Raw genomic sequence first — 21,630 nt, forward strand, 5'->3', positions numbered from 1 at the left:
GTTTCCCAAGACATGTCCTACCCAAGGTTACCTGATGCAAGGCTTTGACATCATGCAATACAAGAAATCATGTTGCATTTTGATTTTGATACTTTCTTCTTCTTTTAATGTTCTTATTTTCCACACTCCCATACCTGATATATAGATTTCGTCAGTTTTAGCATTCATTATTCATGTGATAACTACTATTACATCAGTGTAGAGGTGTTGGTAATTAAGAGTGGGATTATAAGGTGACAATGGGCCTCCCTTTCACTCTTACTTTCGTCAGCACAAGGCCGCAAGATCCTGCCTGGCATTCACTCATCGCTAAGGGCGTGTCTTGCTCCTGAAGGGTAAGAGGCCTGGGTGGAGGGCAGCACAATGGGGGGAGGTGCTGAAGGTGGTGGTGGCCTGTGAGGAGTGACATAATGAGGGAAGGTGGTGGAGGAGGAGGTGGTGGACATAATGGAAAGATAATGGCTGAAGGGTAAGTGGGCTGGGTGACATAATAGAGTGAGGCGGTGAAGTAGGAGACGGCGGTACACAGTTATGCAATGATAATGACATTCCCTTTCTCTTATGTAGGTTGCAGAGAATAATGCAGATTTTGGTGCACAGCTTTTATTACCAATCATATTAAGATTTTTCATACAGCAGTACAAAATTACAAAATATTTACAACAAATCTATTTTAAATACATGCTCAAAATAAAAATAAATACAAATGCCATATTCACAGAAGATAAACAGAATAAAATTTAGTGAAGGGATTTTATACAAAATTAGTTATATGACATTAGTCAGGGCTATACCAAGGGGGGGTCCACTTCCTGAGGGAAAAAAAAAAAAAAAAAAAAAAAAAAAAAAATACTTTTCATCACAGTTTTTCATTTAGACAGCAGGAAAATGAATCCAGAAATGTTAATTTTTCAAAACCCCAAAACCACCAACTGATTTGACTCGCTTCACTCACCACTCACCCATTTTCAGGTGGCTGCAGAGGTCTAAATTTAGTGGAAAAAGACCCTTCCCTTTCACAGCTCTGGATATGACCCTGCTAGGGGAACCAACACCACCAGTAATAGAATGGCATTGAAGGTGTAAGGTAATCCATATCATCTGACAATCTTCTTTCCTTTGACAAATGTGTATTCTCTGTTGCGAAGGACCAGTGCTTAAATCTAGCAGCTCATGACACCAACAGAATCTATATAAGTAGTGGGTGAATGGTATAAGAGTGTGAAGTGTGATCTATTTGACAGTCCTTCCTAACCGAGCAAGTGTTTTTTGTTGTACTAGGCCTAAAGAATATGGGAGCTGATGATAAAAATGATGAGGATGATAATTATATACATTTATCCTCTGTAAGTGAAAAGAAGTCCTGGCAAGTGAGTGATCAAGTCCGAGGAAAGTAGCTTGATGGCTGAGTGCTGGGCCCCCTGCCACCCCGTCCCCGGCCCCTCCCCCTCGCCTCCCCTGCACTGCCTCCTCTTCTTGATCCAGACACCACTGCTATCCCGGCTGGACTGTAAGATTATTATCATTATTATTATTATTATTACATATTATTATTGTTGTTGTTACAGTACTAAGACCCACAAAAGGCCATCAATGGAAAATAATAGGTGAAGATGAAAGTAATGAGAAAGGTATACATTATTATACTTTAATGGAGCTGTACACTGTGCCATAATTTCATGAGCGATACTCAAAAACAAGGGCTTCATAATTGTACTTATCATAAAAGAGTACTCCACTTAAATAGCAATGGAGTATTCTGAGTTGGCCCAAAATCTTGCAAATGATACTCAAGAACAAGTGCTTCATATTGGACTTAAATAAGAATGCCACACTTACTTATTATCCCTGGCCTTCTTTGGGTCCGAGTCCTGTGCAGAGGCTTTGAAGGCATTTGCTCTGAGTAAGCCGTGGACCCCAATGGCTGCAGGTTTTGTTGGCTCCAAGTACATGGGATCCAACCCGTCACTCCTGAAACTAAAACGTTCGCTGATACAATAACATTAAAAGTATGGTATTATATTATATGAACTCAGGTCTCTTAAAAAAATTAAACTAAATGATGGAAACTAATCTGCATAAAATGGTAAGCAAAAGCAAACTCGGCCAAAAAATCTTCTCCTTGTTTTCCACTATAGGGTTGAATGGATCAAGAAATACTAAAAACCACATAGCATTAGTAAAATCATATACTATATAAAGAATAACAAAACAGCCTACTTGAACTAGCTTACTTTTCCTTATCATTGGTGGCCTTGACAGCCCCCACGGGTGAGTCTTGTGAGGCTCGGGGACTGATCTCCTCAGGTATGGGCGGAATGTTCCCCAGGTGACGAATGGAGCTCTGAAGACAATGTGATCTCTATTTATACGGACTCAAATATAGATGACGTAAAGTATGTTCAGATAATCAACATTTTGTGTGGAATTCACTGATCCAAGCACTAGACATTAACCTTGTAACATGCAACAAGTGTGACTCACCAGCTGCCTAGTTCTCCCATCAAGGGAAAAACTAAATATATAATAGCTGGCAAATAATCATGAAGCATCTTTAACAATGGAAATTAAACAGATCTTGAACATCCACACAACAAGAATTAGGAACCCTGTAGTATCTGGTCAATACACTTATGATTATGAAAACAACTTGACCCCATGACAACTAATAAATACGAGCACAGACACAGCAACATACGAGTGTGGAATGCATCATGCCTGCCGAGCCCCCGGTGCCTGGCGGCTGGGAGAGTGCTGTGGTGGACAGGGGCGTGGAGTGGAGCAGCAGGCCGGGCTGACTCCCTGAAGGAAAGTATGAGCCCAGGGACTTGACATTGCCTGTGGCCGGCCGCTGGGAGGTGAAGTAGGCCTCGGTGAGGGGCGCCCGCTTGGTGATGCCTCCTGTCACCTCTGCCTCATTGAGCTGCTTGTTCAGCCACGATATTACTGCAATAATGAGGGCACACTGTGAGGCTCAGGAGTCTGTTTGGTTATAGTCACCAAAGCACCACTTTATTTTTGTCTGTCCTGCTTCAAGAACTTAAAAGAACATTCATTATTTAGGATTCCCATTGTACTTTACCAAGGCTACAAGAAAACAAGAAATTCACAATAAAATCCATATGAACTCTGTTCATAAGATCTGAACCAAGAATACAATTTAATGATCACCATTTTCATTAGTGTGCAGAATTTTCTCCTGTTCTTGTATTTTCTCATTGGACTCTTGCAGCTGCTTCTGGAGCTGGTCTCTCTCCAGAGTGAGCTGAGAGAGCTTGGAGGTTGATGACTGCAGCTGCTCACTCAGCTGGGAGAGCTGGGAGGTCTTCTCTGCCAGCACTTTGTCCTGCTCCATCAGGGCTGTGCCTCGGACTTTGCTCTATACACCAAGAGTAAAATGTTATGATACTTAAAACACAAGACTGTCCAGTAGCCACTAAATGCAATGGGAAAATTTATTTCAGTCTCATATAATAATGTGTATTGTTAACAAGGATATACTACTATGTGCATGCACGTATATGAAAATGAAATTCACATATTCTCACCGTCATGTGTTCCTCTTTAACCCTCTTCTGAAGCTTCTTAATGATCTCCAGACTCTTCTGAAGCTCAGTGTATATAAGCTGGATGGAATTTTCTCGCTTCAGCAGCTTTTGTTGACGTTCCTCTAAAGTTGCCTCAAGGTTTATCTGGTGGGAGAAAATGAGAGTAACGAAACTGAGCATAGATCATTATAATAATAGTAAAATAATAGTTGATATAAGCCAGATTCTATGTTGTGCCCATGCTTGCTACAAGAAAACCTGCTGCTGCACCCACCTTCTGCTGCTGCAAGGCCTCCATCATCTGCTGCGTGTGTCCCAGGCTTGTCTCGCGGCTCCTCAGCTCACCCTCAACATGTGATACACGAGACTCAAGCTCACGGACTGAAAGTTAGAGGGAAAGAAAGTTGTGTATTATACTTATCTCTACTCATGTTTTAACTGCTGGGCTTCTCAACATTTTTTTTTATATATTCTTCAATTTTAAAATTTTAGGTTATCGTCCTGCCTCAAAATTCTGTATAGCCAATGATAATTTAGTTGCCTCTTATCATACAATGGGAACAGAGATGCATTCAGAATACTGATTTCTCTAGTATGATGAACCCAATGATGTAATAATACACTCAACTTCTAATAAATTAAGCTGAACGATCAAGCAAGGAAAGTAGTACAAAAATAGTTTCTTCACTCACTTGAGTTTGTTTTAGAGTGATTGTCTTGCTCAAGGCGGGCATTCTGTTTCTTGACATGAGAGAGTTCTTGCCGACACCTCTCCAGGTCTCCTTCAGCACTCTGTAACCTTGCTCGCAGCTCCCTGTGGATGATTGTATTAAATGTAGCCTTGGATGATATCAATCTACATATAGTTTTGATACCTAATGCCTTCTGGGAACTCTGTGGGGATGGCAATGGCAAAAGGCTTCACTGCCTCCTTTAATGCTTTCATGATGGCCGGTGTAAGGTAAAATCAACATATAGCTGTTAAAAAAATGAATGGCCGTCCCTTACCTCACATTGCTCTCTGCTCTGTGTTTCTTCTCTGAGAGGTCACTGTTGTGTGAGGTGAGTGAGCTGACCTTTACCTGCAGGTGCTCAATGCGCTGGGTCAGTCTGGCCTCCAGCTCCCGCCGCTCCCGGTCAGCCTTCCTGTCTGCATCACTCTGCACCTGTGGAGAATTTAAGGTTCAACTTTCACCTATATTACCACCAATGATCCCATGTGCCTCATACCTCACTGTTGTAGACTTCAAACTACTTAACAAGTGCACAAAATATCACTTACATTTTGTCACATTAAGTAAAGCTACTCTTTTATTCACATTATGCTGCTAGTTCACCTTAAGAAACCTCCAGGTAATTAAGCATTTGACCAGATGGTTAAACAGATTAGCTTCCTGAGATCACCAAACTCTTCACTAACCCTCAGTATCTTGTCCTTCTCCTGGTTGATGAGCTGCGCCTGCTTCTCCGAGGATGCTGCCACCTGGAGGCTGAGCTCAGAGCGCAGCTGCTCTACCTCTCGGGAAGACTTGCTCAGCAGCTCGTGGGTTTGTCGCACCTCCTGCCGCAGCTGATGTTCAGTTTCTGATGCCTCTCTTTCTTTTGTTGTCACCTTAGCCTGCGTGTTCAGGAAACCATGTACTACTGAACACCATGAACTGTGCTGCATACTGCATGAGGCCCTTGAATTAAATGCTTATCTTTGGTAGAAATTGTAGTTCACCTTTTGTGCCTACCCTAAACATTCCAATGAAAGACAGGCTACTGATTTAAATTAACTTACATCTAAATATACAGTTAACACATTCATCTTATACCACACATAATTTTAATGTGAGTGTTTCACCAAAGACAGAGTAGCTTACTATTCTCAGTGAAGTTACAAACAGTAGAAAATTCATAATACCTTCAGTGCTTTACAACAGTCTGCCAGGTACGTGAGCTTGAGCTGGGTGGACGCAGGTGTGAGTGCCAGCGCCAGGTGACACAGGTGCTTGAAGATGTTCACCTCTGTCACCTCCAGACTGGCAGCCCCACCTCCACTGTCTCCAGAGTAGCGTAGGACAAGTAAAAATCTGCAGTGGAAAGAGTATGGAAAAATAAACAGAGACCAGAGCAAAATAACCTTAATAGAGCTCTATAGAAATTTGACAACTGTGTTTAGGCCCTACAGTCCAAAGAGTCAATGTTTTTTAGGTTAATTACAGCACAGTTCTGATAAAAGTTACAAATCGATGACATAATTTAGGAAGTCCTCTTCTATATTTAACATTCTTATTTTTCCTCATGGGGTTGGGCGGATAATTTAGGGAGTATAAACAAACAGAAACCCAAAACTTGCATCCATCCTCCACTCACCGAGGAGAGTCTTTACTGGCCTCCTGTATGCATGAGTTCACCAGCTCCACAAACTTATGGGGGAAGGCGCTGAAGTCCACGAGGAGCCCCTGCCGCTGCCTGAGGGTGTGGTAGTCCTCCTCCCGCACCACACTGGACAGCAGCATGAAGGGGTCCTGCTCGTCCGTCAGCCGCACGAGGAGCTCCTGCGGGGTGTGGAAAGTTTGTGTTGTTAATGGTTTCCTTTAATATCTATTGAACTGCATGTCTCTGTGTTAATAATGAAGATAAATGAAGATAAAAAAAACTGTCTGATTTATGAACTAATTTAATATCAGATTTATGAACTAATTAACTAATGTATACATGCATAACCATTTTCATTGATCCTAGTTTTCATAAATACATGTCCATAACAAATAATAAAACAGATAAACCTGACTTACATTGACAAACACTTCATTGTACATTTCTAAAGCCAATAATATCTATATGAAAGCATTCCTAATGAACACTATGCATTTCAAAGTAAAATTAGATTACTGAAATGATATGAAAGACATGGAATAACAACAATTCATTTTTAAAAGTAATGAGTTTAAAGGAATAAGAGAGCAATAATAAACAGAAAATCACTGTGAGCACATACTACTCTTCATGGCCAGTACCTTTGAGGGGGCCGAGGGTTTAAGACGTAGCTCCACCAGCAGCTTGAGGTAACGTCGGGTGGCCGAGGACACAGCAGCCCCGGCCTCCACCACCTGCACAGCCACCTCCCGCTCCAGCAAGACATCCCCGCTGCTGCTGCTGCCGCTGTTTACTGACTCCATTGAGAGAGCCGACACAACACACACTCATTGAACGCTGAGGGAACGAGAGAAATATGGTGACTTATGTAGCAGGTGGCACTGGAAAATTATACAGCTGATGGTATTGGAGAATGACACAGCTGACACAGGAAAATGATACAGCTGATGATACTGGAAAATGATACAGCTGATGATATTGGAAAATGATACAGCTGATGATATTGGAGAATGACACAGCTGACGACACAGGAAAATGATACAGCTGATGATACTGGAAAATGATACAGCTGATGAGACTTGAATATGATACAGCTGATGATATTGGAAAATGATACAGCTGATGATATTGGAGAATGACACAGCTGACGACACAGGAAAATGATACAGCTGATGAGACTTGAATATGATACAGCTGATGACATTGGAAAATGATACAGCTGATGAGACTTGAATATGATACAGGTGATGATACTGGAAAATGACACAGCTGACAACAGTGGAAAATGATACAGCTGATGAGACTTGAATATGATACAGCTGATAATACTGGAAAATGATACAGCTGATGAGACTTGAATATGATACAGCTGATGATACTGGAAAATGATACAGCTGATGATATTGGAAAATGATACAGCTGATGAGACTTGAATATGATACAGCTGATGATATTGGAAAATGATACAGCTGATGAGACTTGAATATGATACAGCTGATGATATTGGAAAATGATACAGCTGATGAGACTTGAATATGATACAGCTGATGATACTGGAAAATGACACAGCTGACAACAGTGGAAAATGATACCGCTGATGGCACTGGAAAATGGCACAGCTGAGGACACTGGAAAATGGAGTTGTTAGAGCAATGGGGATTATCAAGACACCTCCCCATCCAAAATTGACCTCACTTTTGGCCACTAATCTCATTTATTTTATAGGATCAGTGCTTATTTTTTTTTTCTGCCTCAATAACCGCCTAATTAGCGTGAATATCCCTCTGTAGCGGCTTGTATAGAGAAAAGCAGCCCTGTTTCCATAATTACACACGTCCACAGCTTTATAAATGGCGTAAAAGTGGCAGAAAACAGTAAAAATAAGGATGTAAACAACTTTCTCCTCTCACTCCCATACACAAAAGCATATTTCTTACCTCAATAACCGCCTAATTAACGTGAATATCCCTCTGTAGCGGCTTGTATAGAGAAAAGCAGCCTTGTTTCCATAACTTCACACGTCCACAGCTTCATAAATGGTGTAAAAGTGGCAGAAAACAGTAAAAATAAGGATGTAAACAAACTTTCTTCTTTCAAACCCAAGGCGCCATGTTGACAGCTGGGTCCTAAAAACTAGCCCAAAAGTAGCCCAAAGTTACCTCATATATATATTCAACAAATTAATGTTGAAAATAACATGGCAGAACAGGTAATATATTCAAAAGTGTTTATTTGTTTGTTTTTTGGCTTACTTTTGTTGGTAGAAAGAGGAAAATAGAAAGAGGAGAACCCAAAAGTAGCCCAACCCTATATATAGCCCCAAAGTTACCCTATTACAGATTTTAGCCTCTTTATGAAGCGAGTAAGTTAACTAAACCAAATAAATATCAACGTGTTATATTTATTCATTTTTTGTTTGGTCTTATTGATAGAAGATGAAGTGCGCGGTTCAGCATCCCGCCCAAAATAGCCCAACCATTTATTTATAACACCCAGCATTATTTATCAGTAGAAAAAGAGAAAATAACAGCATAAACAGGCATACACTTTATAATTAATGGAGCAAAGTTTAATTTCATCCTAATCATCTTCCCCCAGCATCCCGCCCAAACTAGCCCAAACCAGACACCTCCATCTCAAGAGTTCTCGAAATGGGATAATGACCTCCAGCTACCTTTTATAACACAAGAGATATAATAATTAGGTTGAGCAGGACACTAATTAGGTAGAGGAAGGGTAGGAGACGATTGCTAACCCGCCCAAAGTAAAAGTAACCACTAAAAGATGCTACAAGTTTTCATCCCAAGAACTCGAATCAATGGAAAAATGACCTCTAGCTATCCTTATGACACAAGAGATAAAGGAATAGGTTGAAGAAGGTTGAGGATGATAATTATTGAGCATAGGGAGGTAATTAATGGGTAGAAGATGAGTGCCAAGGACTGCCTGGCACCTAACTTGGCCGGCCCGCAACGGTGCCAGATTGTCGTACTCACCCTCTTATATTCACCAACTTCCGACCCTAAAACTGTCTCCTGGGTCCCAATAACTAGATTCACCTATATTTATCGTTAAAATAGTTAATTACTGGTGTTTCTTGACAATAGATAGGCGTCGAAAACCGGTAAATACGAGGCTCTGAGTACGATAACCTGGCACCCTTCTTGGCCCTCCCTACCAGCTGACCAGAGTAAACAGCTTTCATAAGCCTCCCATCCTTGTCGCAGGCCATGGCAGCTCTTCGTCAGGTGAAATAATTACTTTAAACCTTCATTTCTTATCCCAGGGGTGAATTAGAGCCTTGGATTACTTACTGGTGACCCTAAAACTAAATTAAACATATGAATGGTATATGTATAGGCCCTAGTGAGAAAGGCCTAATTTTGTCCATCATTATAGCTCTTCGTCAGGTTGAATAATTACTTTTATCCTTTTTTCTTATCCCAGAGGTGTATTAGAGCCTTGGATTACTTACTGAAGCTCCTAAAACTGACTTTAAAATATGTATGGCATAGTGAGGAAGGCCTAATTTTGTCCATCATGATAGCTCTTCGTCAGGTTGAATAATGATTTCTTTTTTCTTATCCCAGAGGTGTATTAGAGCCTTGGATTACTTACTGAAGCTTCTAAAACTGACTTAAAAATATGTATGGTATAGTGAGGAAGGCCTAATTTTGTCCATCATGATAGCTCTTCATCAGGTTGAATAATTTTTTTTTTCCCTTTTTTCTTATCCCAGGGGTGTATTAGAGCCTTGGATTACTAACTGAAGCTCCTACAACTGACTTAAAAATATGTATGGTATAGTGAGGAAGGCCTAATTTTGTCCATCATGATAGCTCTTCGTCAGGTTGAATAATGATTTCTTTTTTCTTATCCCAGAGGTGTATTAGAGCCTTGGATTACTTACTGAAGCTCCTAAAACTGACTTAAAAATATGTATGGCATAGTGAGAAAGGCCTAATTTTGTCCATCATGATAGCTCTTCGTCAGGTTGAATAATGATTTTTTTTCCCTTTTTTCTTATCCCAGAGGTGTATTAGAGCCTTGGACTACTTACTGGTGACCCTAAAACTGACCTAAATATATGAGTTATGGTTAGAAAGGCTCATTTTTACTTGAACAATGAACCATAGCAGTTCTTCGTGAGGTGAAATAATTACTTTTGACCCCATTTTCTTGTCCTAATTATGTAAAAGTGCCTTGGGTTACTTACTAAAGCTCCTGAAGCTGACTTAAGAATATGAGCACTATGGTTAATAAGGTTGAGAAAGTAATTAAAGTCCCCCAGATTGAGGTTAAGCCCAATAACTTATCCTTATCTTTGTATAGTCTGACTTTTCTTGATTCTGACCTTACTTTACTATAATCTGTGTTTTTGTGTAGCTTATCTGATATGTGGGGACAGTATAGGCATTAATTTAGGTTAAAGACTGGCTGTATACTTGTATAATAAGTTTTCCATAATATCTACAGCTTATGATTCACCATGACTTGTCTTTGCTAGGTTAATTGATTTTCTCTCTCTCTCTCTCTCTCTCTCTCTCTCTCTCTCTCTCTCTCTCTCTCTCTCTCTCTCTCTCTCTCTCTCAACGTTTTGGAGCCATCTGATTAATGTAAAACCACTTAGGTTTAAGGACAGACCACCTAGTCTGGACCATGGGGTCTGTGTGGTCTGATTTTCTTTGTAAATCTAAGTAAATCTCTCTCTCTCTCTCTCTCTCTCTCTCTCTCTCTCTCTCTCTCTCTCTCTCTCTCTCTCTCTCTCTCTCTCTCTCTCTCTCTACTATACATCAGTCCTCTGAAAATATATATATATATATATATATATATATATATATATATATATATATATATATATATATATATATATATATATATATATATATATATATATATATATATATATATATATATATATATACATATATATGCTTTCTTACTTATGAGATTTTCAGTATAACAAAGTGAGGTCTTATTTTGTTGATTCATGCTACAAGTTGTTGGCTGTCATGTGTTTAAAGATGTCCTAAACTTAACCTAACCAAACAAAACCACAAAAAGTTACCATACGTCTTTACTTTGAAATCCGTCTATGCTTCCTTACTTATGAAACTTTTTATACATCAAATGAAGGCTTTCTTTGTTGATTTTTGTTACAGGTTTCTTGATATGTGTTTGAAAATTCTATAAACTTAACCTAACCTAACTTTGCAGCCATCTCCTGAAGAGTAAGGGAAAGTGTATCTGTGTATTCCTTTTATGATAGGTAACTGTCCGGTCATGTCTTGCAGCTAATGTGTCGTGCGGTGGCGGCGCGCCCTGCGCTGCGCCACTTCAGCGCTGAGCCCTCCGTGGCAGCTGCAGGAGCACAGAGTGGTGGGGTTTGTTTTGGTGAGTGACAAGCAAATTTTGTAGTATTACTTACACACTGGCTCAGTAATATGATGTAACATAATACAGGAAAAGATTCCATTTACATTCTGCAGCTTCCCTTAATTTCTACATGTATTTATTTTTCTTTGTTTCATGCTGGTATAGATTATGCTTTTTCTAATTCAAGGAATTTAAAATAACAACAAATTTAGTAAATAAAATCAGAAAAACATACAGAACACTCAGGTTTTAGGTCCATAAGTGTATTGCAGCCATGATGATTAAGATGGTTTAGATAAGCAGAGGAAAACATGATTTTTGTCAATATATAAACTATGAGTCCACTTTGACAGACCTGACACAGGAGCAGAAGGAGATCCAGCAGCTGGCCCGCAAGTTTTCCCGAGAGCAGGTCCTGCCCAAGGCTGCGGAGTACGACAAGAACATGGAGTACCCGTGGGACCTGATCAAGGCGGTGAGTGCTGGTCGCCATGTGAAGCAGTCTCAAGTGTTATGTAACCTGAGTCACTGTCCTCACAACACCCTCCCTTATAGTCATTGCCATCACAGTCCACTTTCCCTTGTAGTTGTTGTGCATACACTGATAGGAATGTAGACATAATATTCTTATTCTTGGTTGTTGAGTAAAGCATCAGTCTCAGTCCACTGTCGGTTATAAGAGCAGATGGTTCAGTTCAAGTCAGGCCACCATTGTGAACACTGCACTTGCTCCATGATAGCTTGTGTACACCAACTTAACTGGTTGTTAAAGTATGAAAGTAGATTATTTTAGTTGAACATTTTCTTTAATGAGCAAACTAGATGAACTTATATTGTCACTGTCATCATAACTTACTACCTTATGGGTCCTACAGCTCACTCTCCCACATACTCATTGTCATCACTGTAATGACACAAGATGCAGATAAGACTCCAAAGGTCTCTAGACATGGGGCATCCTTTGGCTTGATGCTAAAACGTCGGTCTCCAGTCTCAGAAGCCTGGGTTTGAATCCTGAGCTGATTGTTGGGATTGGGCGAATCTAAATGAGTTTTGTGCTTTGGAATTCAATAAGTCTAAAATCCCACGTCAGTAACAACATTCAAAACAAACGGAAAAACATGCAACCACATTTTTCCCACCAATCTTGGCAATCCTGACCCACTACTCTTCATAACAAGGCCTTTGATGCTTCAGGGCTGGGAGTTGTCATCATAGTCATCATCATCACTAACCCACTCTCCCTTCATGCTGCAGGGCTGGGAGTTGTCATCATAGTCATCATCATCACTAACCCACTCTCCCTTCATGCTGCAGGGCTGGGAGTTGTCATCATCACTAACCCACTCTCCCTTCATGCTGCAGGGCTGGGAGTTGTCATCATCACTAACCCACTCTCCCTCCATTCTTCAGGGCTGGGAGCTGGGCCTCATGAACCCACACATCCCTGCAGAGTTTGGGGGCATGGCTTTGGGCACATTTGAAGGCTGCATCATCACAGAAGAGATTGCCTATGCCTGCACAGGAATTCAGACAGCGATGGAAGCAAACAACCTTGGGGTAAAAGAACCTTAGTACATGTTACTCAGCGTTCTATCAATCATCACAGGAACTGTCATTATTAGAGGATTCTTTTTAATGTTTTGGTTTTCTGTAGGCTACAGGAACAAATTATAGCATTATTTCTTCTCTGCAACTCTTGATCTGTCATTTCTACTGTAAAATGTGTACACAGTAGTATAGTTACAATCAGCTATGTTGTTTTATTGTATGAACTTGTTTTTAGGAAGTTTTCCAGTCCATATTTTGTGTTTATAGGCTGCTGAAAGCTAGATGAGACATCACCAAATTTTTCCCCTTCCCTGCACAGCAAATGCCGGTGATCATTGCCGGCAACGAGGAGCAGAAAAAGAAGTACCTCGGCCGCATGACGGAGGAGCCTTTGACATGCGTGAGTCTAGATGAAGATTGCTTAAAAAGTCATAAAGAGAAGCAAACCACTCCTCTATGTCTTCCTCTCATGACACTTGTCTGTGCCAGCGTGGTGTTGGGAGGCTTGACTGAAAGCAATGGACCATATTCAAACAGGGCACTCATGGGTGTTGATAAGCTGAACATGGTGCACCTTCCATTGCCAGTGCTGTTATGCCAGGCCTTTGAATCTATTAAAGATTAACAAATGTGGCATTCAGTAATATTAATGAATATATCTATATATGATTCATGTAATTGGTGTCTGTAATTATGATTCCTTTACATAGAGCATTGCTGATGATCCTTTGTGTTGCTTCAGGGCTATGGTGTGACTGAGCCCGGGGCAGGCTCGGATGTGGCCGCCATCAAGACCAGGGCGGAGAAGAAAGGCGACGAGTATGTGCTGAATGGCCAGAAGATGTGGATCACCAACGGGGGCGTGGCTAACTGGTACTTCGTCCTGGCACGCACCAGGTGAGCTGTGGCAGAGTGTATTTATTACCTATTTGTAGTAGACAGGGCCTGAACTCAAGCTCGGATAATCCTGTCTCCCAGTCTATATATGTCCAACTTTTCTTTCATTATATGGACACTGCCTGCTTCAACAGTGTCTTTGTTTAGTCCATTCCATGTGTCCACACTCCTGTATGGAAAACTGTACTTCTTTAAGTCTTTCAAACAAGTCCCCTTCCTCAATTTTTTGTTGTGTCCTCTTAGTTGTCTCCTCCCTTCTATCTTGATTAAATCATTTCTATCCAACACATCCATTCCACTTGTGTTCCTGTACAATGCTATCATGTCTCCTCTTTCTCTTCTTTCTTTGAGTGTTGGTAAGCCCAGTTCCTCCAATCTATTCTCGTATGACAGACTTCATAGTTCTGGTACCATCTTATTTGCAATCCTTTGAATCCTTTTGAGTTTCTTGATATGCTTTTTCCTGTGTGGTGAGCAAACAACCGCTGCATACTCTAACCATAGTCTAATCAAAGTTGTTATTATTTTCTTCATCATGTCCCCATGTTAGTGTGTTGGCTCTCGGAAGTGTTCTCAAGAGTAAGTGTGGCTCAGGGAGAGCTTGTCTCTTCATAGTAATCATGGAATATTAGAGGATCAGTACTTCATGTAATTTTCTATCTAATTTTGTAATAATTTTTCGCGATGTTTTCTTCAGCTCAGATCCCAAGACACCAGCCTCCAAGGCTTTCACGGGCTTCATCGTTGATGCTGACAGCCCCGGCCTGACCAAGGGGCGGAAGGAGTTGAACATGGGCCAGCGCTGCTCCAGCACTGCCGGCTTCTCCATGATGGACGTGGTGGTGCCCAAGGAAAATGTCCTCATGGGTAAGCAAAAAGTATTACAGGAACTTTTGGAGCTGAGAGAAGTCTTTTAATATTTGCCACATTTATTTAAGTTGTTTAAATGATTATGTTTATTCTCATACCTTCATGTATGGCAGTATGGTGGCTTTCCTGGTTAATGTAAATATATTAAGGAAAAGTGAAGTTTACTTAAACAAAAACATGTGAATGTAAGGCAGCTTTAGAGGTTTATGGGTAGAGAGTAAACTCTGCTGTGTGTCTTTCTATCCAGGGAGTTCTTTCGATGGGTGACTGCTGCTATGGTCTTTAACTCTATTGTTCATACACTTCCTTTTTGCAGAACACATTTCTTATGCAAGTTTATAAGTCTTAAATCCCATTGCATCACATAATTTGCTCTCATAGTTACCTCCACTTCATTATCTCCACTGCTACTTCTGCCTCATTCCAGGTGAAGGTGCCGGCTTCAAGATTGCCATGGGTGCCTTTGACAGAACGCGCCCCCCAGTGGCTGCAGGAGCTGTGGGCCTCAGTCAGCGAGCTCTAGACGAAGCCACAAAATATGCCCTAGAAAGAAGGACTTTTGGCACTGAAATTATTAACCACCAGGTAAAATAATTTGTTCCTGCATCACTTGCATCATTTTCATTTGTCTTTATAAATATTTAATGACATTGGCTGTTTGCTGCTAAGTAATTTTTTCATTTTAAGAGCAGTGTGTGTCTTGGAATGTAGATGTGTAGTTGAAAATGACCTATCATTGATGATGCTTTGGTCATAGGTGATGTTTAGGTGTGGGCATCTTAGTATTTGGTTCTACACGTTCAATTTTTTCAGACAACCTTCCCACACCACATAATATGGGTCATTTGTTAGTTGTCTTATGTCTGCCAAATTTTTTCCATGTTGTATCATTTTAATAATCCTTAATTATTGTGAAAAATGCAGCTGGCACATATTGTCCGAGCAAAGTGGACATCCCCAGGCTTGATGATCTCCTGCCCCCTGTGTTGAAGTGGTTGGTGCCAGTAAGGCCATGTAGCCATTAAAAATAAAAAGCTCCTCTTCTGAAAAGTTTGCTTAATGAAGAATGGTCCTTAGAAGAACAAAGCTGACATATGCAAGCTTATATGGAGTAATGAGACAATGTTGTGGTGTGTCTTGCAGGCTGTGGCTTTCATGCTGGCTGAGATGGCGATGGAGACTGAACTGGGCCGCCTGGCGTGGATGAAGGCTGCCTGGGAGGTGGACCAGGGCCGCCGCAACACCTATTATGCCTCCATAGCCAAGGGCTTTGCTGGAGATGCTGCCAACAGAGCTGCCTCAAATGCCGTCCAGGTATGTTGAAGTTTGTTTTTAGAGTTTTTTCATTCTGATCACTGCTGGGAGCCCCTTCAGTGGGCTGGCCATAGCAGAAGCCTAGGCTTTTCTTTTATATATATGCATTGCCCTGTCCTATTCCATTCTACTCTTCCAGCCTTATTATTTTTTGTTTTGCACACAGCAACTGCTTCCTTTCTATATGAAATATATTCTTTTCTCTTATTTTTTTTTTTCATGTTAAAAATTACCAAGCAGTTTCATTCAGTTTCCACAAAGCACTGCCAAACATTTCTTTTTTCAGGCAACCCCGTGTGAACAAAGCTGTCAAGAGAAAGAATTAAATGACTGTGAAATATTTCTTTTAGATTTTAACTCTAACTCATACTTGAAGTTAGATTTTGTCTCAGTTTTATTCTGTCCTCTCAAAGTGGTCATCATTTCATTATCGAAAGTACCATTTTATTTTTGGATATACAGGCAATCCTCGGGTTACGGCGGTCTCGACCTATGACGTTTCGTGGTTATCACGCGGTCCCCATAAATGATTGAATAATTCTTGTTTCGACTTTCAACATTTACGTCATAAATCCGAACTTCATGCAGGAACTAGTTTGTTGAGCGCAGTGGAAGAAAACGTCGTCACCAAGCATTGCACTGAGGTTGGCGTGTTGTTTACATTTCACTCATACACCATTTGGGTTCCTTGGACGCTGTGTTATATTGTTTCTGTTGCTTTTCTTTGCAACTTTGTGCCTTTAATCATGCCTCCCAAGCGTAAAAGTGACTTTTCTGATGGCAATGCTTCAAAGAAAAGGAAAGATATCACACTGGAAGTGAAATTAGACATTGTGAAACAATTGGAAAAGGGGGAAACATTGGTCATGTGCTGAACTTTTTTGTTATTGCTTTTCATTTTATTATATTTATGGTCTGGAAGTGTTTTTCATACAAATAGTTACTGTCTAATTATGAGTTTACTACTGTGTTAGCACAGGTGAGTGATTAAGGTGCTTATGGCAATTTGCTTTGATGGTTGGGGTTGATGGTTCCTTCTAGTAAAGGGTGTTTCAACTTACATACGAAATAGGGTTACGACGGTGTTATAGGAACGGAACTCCGAGGACTCCCTGTACTTGTTTTTACTCAACAGCTATGATTTTTTCAGTATGCATAATCTAGTCTGTGAGATATTTCGCTTAAAATCACTGATTCTTCAACAGGTGTTTGGAGGCAATGGTTTCAACACTGAGTACCCCGTCGAGAAGCTGATGCGTGATGCCAAGATTTACCAGATTTATGAAGGAACTGCCCAGATCCAGCGCCTCATCATTGCCCGGGAGCACCTGGCCCGCTGCAAGATGGGGCTCGTCTAAGAGTAACCTAAGATGAGGGGCATCAAGGCCTACTTGCCATATAATCTTAACATACAGTGCAATACATGATCCCAACCAAAATACAGTACTCTTCCTTTAATTACTCAGAATTCTTTACTATCAGTTGAAGCTAAGTGTTTCACACCTGGAAATAGACTATTATATATTCTTAACTGACTTATCATAATATCCAATATTCATTTTCATAAAGTAATTAAAGAATTTTGTCCTAAGTCATGGCAGAATTCCTTTGTTCAACACTCCACAATGGAGTCCATCGTTTTGATTGCATATTTGCATTAAGAAAATGGTTTTGTGGTCATGTATAAGTTTACTAAACATCTTGGAAGACTTGCAAAATGTTTGACTACTGGCTAGGAGTGAGGTTGAATACAGAAGTTATTGTTAAAGATTATGTTTTAAGCAACATATCTTAGTTATTTATGTAAATAATTATTAATATTTGTTGCTTCAAAACATTTCTGGGTTCATTAATGCTGATACTATTTCCTCAACAAAGTTTTTTCCAGGTGGATAGCAAGATGGTACAAAGTAAATGATTTCAATGAAAATATACAAAGTTTCCTTACTCAAGCACGTCTGTAAAACTGCAAGAACTAAAGAACATCAGATAACTGTAAATTGTATATATCAGGAGTTGTTTAGCAGACACCCTAGTACCTAGGAGCAACTATCAATGCAATGTGATTAACAGTTACTTTTATCACAGTCGTATTTACATCCCACAAGCAACAACAGCCACAACAGTGTCCCACAGCTACTCCGCTGCCGTGCTCAGGGCGGCACTCCTCGGGGGCAGCATTGTTATTGTAACACTGATCAGGCATTTCACATTGAAACGTTATGTAATCAGTTAAATTAATTTTATACTTTAACTCTTCATTTCAAGACTTTATATTTTTATGCTACAAATCTTTACGTAATCCAGTGAGGTGTAAATATGGAATTTAGGTTATATATTGATAATAAATTTGCTGAAGTAAAAATACAGTGTTTTTATGTTTCCCAAAGGTGATGCATGAAAGTGATTTTCTTCCAAAGTCTCGGCTGTTCTTGATCACCGCAGCTTCACACAGCTTGATCTTGCTGTGTGGCACGTCGGTGCTCAACTGACTGAACTCTTGTGTAAGTCCGCTGTTCAGTTTCTCTGCTATTAAAGAACGATATATATATATATATATATATATATATATATATATATATATATATATATATATATATATATATATATATATATATATATATATATATATATATATATATATATATATATATATATATATATATATATATATATATATATTATATGTGTGTGTGTGTGTGTGTGTGTGATCTTTACCAAGGTTAGCCTCAGAACTTGTAACTTTTCAAGCAAAGGGCAAGACGCAGGATCAACGCCTCGCCAGACAACAGCTCGGCCAAGGAGGGCATAACACACCTTCACCTGTATCGGGCGTCCTGTGGCAAGCCATTTAAAGTCTTCACTTTATCGCACTGGCGCTTTGAGGGCCGAGCATATAAAGAATATAGACTTGCTCACGCCGCGCCGGGCGGTTCTTAATATTCAATAAAGCGGCGATGAACTCCGTCGCCCAGCGGGGAGGTTCTGAAGCAATCCAACAATAATGCGACGCTCAGGCTGCCAGGAGGGGCGGAGGGTGTGTGCGTATACGAGGTTCCCCGCTTCCATCGCTGAAGCTAAAGTGAATTCAGCCGAGGCGTGATTACAAAAACAGTTTCGAAGTAGATCCCATTGATTTTCCGGCTGTGATTTGCGAGGGAGAAATAAAAGAGTGGCGTGCGGGCGGCGGCGGGCTGGCAACCGGCCGGCCACGCTGGGGGTCCCGAGAAGCGGCGGCTCCGGGTGTGAAAACTATTATGCTCGCCGTCAGCGGTCCTTATCTCTCCCTACCCACATGGGGACACGCATTTAACCTGTCCGTAAGGTGGATTGAATCTCTCGGGGGCCAATAGCTGTAACCTAAACCGACCTGGCGGAGCATAATACTGCTTATTACGAAGCAGGAAAGGGTTTATAGCTGGCCATCACCGGCGAGGCGGAAGATCAGATCGCCTTCACCTGCGCGGCGTCCGGACCTGAGGGAGCTGGAGGCGGATACCTGACTGGCCTCTTGCGTCACGGTGCAGCTTCGTTATCTGTGTCATTGCGGATTTAATTTACGCCATCAAAGTGCTTGAATGCTAATGGACGTAAAATGCTACACGCCCGACCCCCGTTTAGCGAGACTCGGCGCGGCCTGGCGGGGGCGGCGGCGCGGCGGCGGAGCCCATTCCCCGGCGATTTCCTACGGCTCTCAAAGAGGATTTCCCGGTGCTGCCACGGGCCTTAGCCGGGCCAGACGCGGCAAAACGCTCCTCTTTATCGAGGTTTCGGAGTGTCGTTCATTATCTCCCCGAGGTGGTAATGAATAGGACGTGTTGAGAGTTACTGTTGATTAACTGGCCCATTGTGCGCGGCGCGGCGACGGCTGCCCGCCAAGACTTTCTCCCGCGCGCTGATGGGCAGCTCCCCGCGGCCCCGACGTGAGGGCCGGGCAGTGGTAGTCTTAAAGCTTCGTTTACTTCTATTTATATCGGAATAATAAGTCTGACAACATAAAACGAGGATCAAGGCTAAAAAAATGATCCATGGCCTCCTTTTTGCGCGGTATTTGCTTGTTTATAGCATCAAATAATATGTTTTGTAAAATGAAAAGATCCTGTTTCTGTGTTGTCGTTCATAAGTCCGCCCAGGCGCCCCGGGAAGGACTCAGTGTGTGGCTCACGGGGACGCCGAGGCCACCACCAACATTACGTAGACCATTACGTAGAAAGACCACCTGTTATGACTGCCATTAACATCAAGACGGTTAATTTTACTGTCCAAGCTATCCACTTTTTGTAGCACTAAGGGTCTGCAGCAGGGGCGTGCATGGGGCGGATATAAAAAAACCCGACTCGAACTCCGACTCCAATATAATCTGACTTCATATCGAGAATCCGAAGTCAAACGTGTAACTATCCCATTTTTGTCTCCAGGAAGCCTATTTTTGTGTCCACGTGTGACGCTCAGATGACACACGATCATGTTATTCCCTTTAGGTCTGGTGATGGCGGATATTTAAAGCATGGAGGTAAAATTAGTGGAGTCGACATCAGCCCAATTAAGTGAATCCGCCCGAGCTGTCATTTTTACGGCCAGTTGTCAGGTCAGACTCGCCCACCCCCATCTTTTGGCCGTAAATTTGACAGTTCGTCGGTTTAACCTCAATGAATGGGATTAGCGGGCCGTGTCGACTCCACCAATTCTACCTCCATGCGACTCCGCCTCCGCCTCCACCCCCCTATCCATACCCTCTAATGCATTACAATGGTAGGGAAATAAAACTCCGTCACACCACAGCCCACACAACACCCAGTCTTACCATGTGGTGAGGTGTGGCGTGGTTGGGTGTTGTGTGGTGTGGTGGTGGGGGGGGGTGGTATATGATGTTTGGTGTGGTGTGGTTGCGTGTAGTGGGTGGTGTGGTGTGACTGGGTGTAAGGTGTGGTGTGGTGTGGCGGGGGTGATTTACTACTACTACTACTACTACTACTACTACCACTACTACTACTAATAATAATAATACCACCACTACTACTACTACTACTACTACTACTACTACTACTACTACTGCTACTACTACCACCACTACTACTAATAATAATAATAATACCACCACCACTATTACTACTACTACTACTACTACTACTACTACTACTACTACTACTACTTCTGCTAAATTTTAATCTTCAACACCTTACAAAAGAAGAAGACGAAGGATTATGTCTGCGAGGAATCCCTGAATACTCAAAACGAAACTATTCATGTAAATCTTAACACACCTCTTCGAACACCTTACGAAGCCGATTTGATACGCCCTGGAGGTACTGAGGCTCTGCTTTGGGAACACCTGGCCTGCCCAATCAGAGGTAAGTGTGAGGGAAATGTGTTGGCGAGGAGGGAATTAGGGTAGGAGAGAGGGAGGGACGGGACAGGATGGGATGGGTCGGGACGGGACGGGACCAAGGCGGCAGAGTGTTTTAGGCGACAAGCATATTGATGGTTTGTGTTGGTAGTAATGGAGGGGCAATTTCGCTTCCAGTTTAGTGCCATTATCGAGCTGTTGTTTGAGTTTCCTTTTCCTCCTTCTCCTCCTCCTCCTCCTTCTTCACCTCTTCCTGCTTTCGACGTTCTTTGCAGTGTCCTGGCAGCACTGTGTATATGGAAACCACTTAAGGTTCAAGATTTTCAGTTCATTTATAGTTCAGCGAAGAAAGAGAAACGCAAA

General features: G+C 41.5%; 2 protein-coding genes and 1 long non-coding RNA gene across 4 annotated transcripts; 2 read left to right on the top strand and 1 right to left on the bottom strand.

Moving 5' to 3' along the window:
• The first annotated feature begins 971 nt into the window (after positions 1-971).
• Positions 972-3,367, top strand: LOC126984035 (uncharacterized). The gene is made up of 3 exons (XR_007736369.1): positions 972-1,087; positions 1,352-1,510; positions 3,233-3,367. It is a non-coding gene; the product is annotated as an uncharacterized LOC126984035 (long non-coding RNA).
• Positions 1,379-8,039, bottom strand: LOC126984033 (spindle assembly abnormal protein 6 homolog). Of its 2 annotated transcripts, none has more exons than XM_050837394.1 (14): positions 7,850-8,039; positions 6,554-6,749; positions 5,907-6,091; positions 5,455-5,623; positions 4,969-5,166; positions 4,557-4,714; positions 4,241-4,362; positions 3,823-3,929; positions 3,549-3,692; positions 3,172-3,379; positions 2,699-2,946; positions 2,235-2,344; positions 1,840-1,971; positions 1,379-1,508 (listed from the first exon to the last, which is right to left on the bottom strand). In XM_050837394.1, the coding sequence occupies exons 2-14, from the start codon at positions 6,713-6,715 to the stop codon at positions 1,379-1,381; spliced, it is 2,073 nt and encodes a 690-aa protein (XP_050693351.1). In that variant the 5' UTR covers positions 6,716-6,749; positions 7,850-8,039. The 2 variants fall into 2 exon arrangements, with proteins under 2 accessions (XP_050693351.1, XP_050693350.1); XM_050837393.1 differs by having other exon boundaries at positions 1,840-1,977.
• Positions 8,040-9,000: 961 nt separating this feature from the next.
• LOC126984036 (medium-chain specific acyl-CoA dehydrogenase, mitochondrial-like) lies at positions 9,001-18,285 on the top strand. Its single transcript, XM_050837397.1, has 10 exons — positions 9,001-9,160; positions 11,207-11,306; positions 11,642-11,763; positions 12,702-12,848; positions 13,159-13,239; positions 13,582-13,736; positions 14,434-14,603; positions 15,034-15,191; positions 15,750-15,920; positions 17,126-18,285. The coding sequence occupies exons 1-10, from the start codon at positions 9,143-9,145 to the stop codon at positions 17,276-17,278; spliced, it is 1,275 nt and encodes a 424-aa protein (XP_050693354.1). The 5' UTR covers positions 9,001-9,142; the 3' UTR covers positions 17,279-18,285.
• Positions 18,286-21,630: the final 3,345 nt, after the last annotated feature.

Source organism: Eriocheir sinensis, chromosome 55 (genome assembly GCF_024679095.1).
Source record: "Eriocheir sinensis breed Jianghai 21 chromosome 55, ASM2467909v1, whole genome shotgun sequence".
Lineage (NCBI taxonomy): Eukaryota > Metazoa > Arthropoda > Malacostraca > Decapoda > Varunidae > Eriocheir > Eriocheir sinensis.

What these genes read in the sequence shown, in the direction of transcription:
- LOC126984033 (XM_050837393.1), bottom strand. Translation starts at nt 6,715, where the DNA reads ATGGAGTCAGTAAACAGCGGCAGCAGCAGCAGCGGGGATGTCTTGCTG. An exon ending in AACCCTCGGCCCCCTCAAAG is followed by an intron (nt 6,092 to 6,553) that starts GTACTGGCCATG and finishes CACACCCCGCAG; the next exon opens with GAGCTCCTCGTGCGGCTGAC. An exon ending in TCTGCACACTAATGAAAATG is followed by an intron (nt 2,947 to 3,171) that starts GTGATCATTAAA and finishes TCATTATTGCAG; the next exon opens with TAATATCGTGGCTGAACAAG.
- LOC126984036 (XM_050837397.1), top strand. An exon ending in CGTGGGACCTGATCAAGGCG is followed by an intron (nt 11,764 to 12,701) that starts GTGAGTGCTGGT and finishes TCCATTCTTCAG; the next exon opens with GGCTGGGAGCTGGGCCTCAT. An exon ending in TTCGTCCTGGCACGCACCAG is followed by an intron (nt 13,737 to 14,433) that starts GTGAGCTGTGGC and finishes TGTTTTCTTCAG; the next exon opens with CTCAGATCCCAAGACACCAG.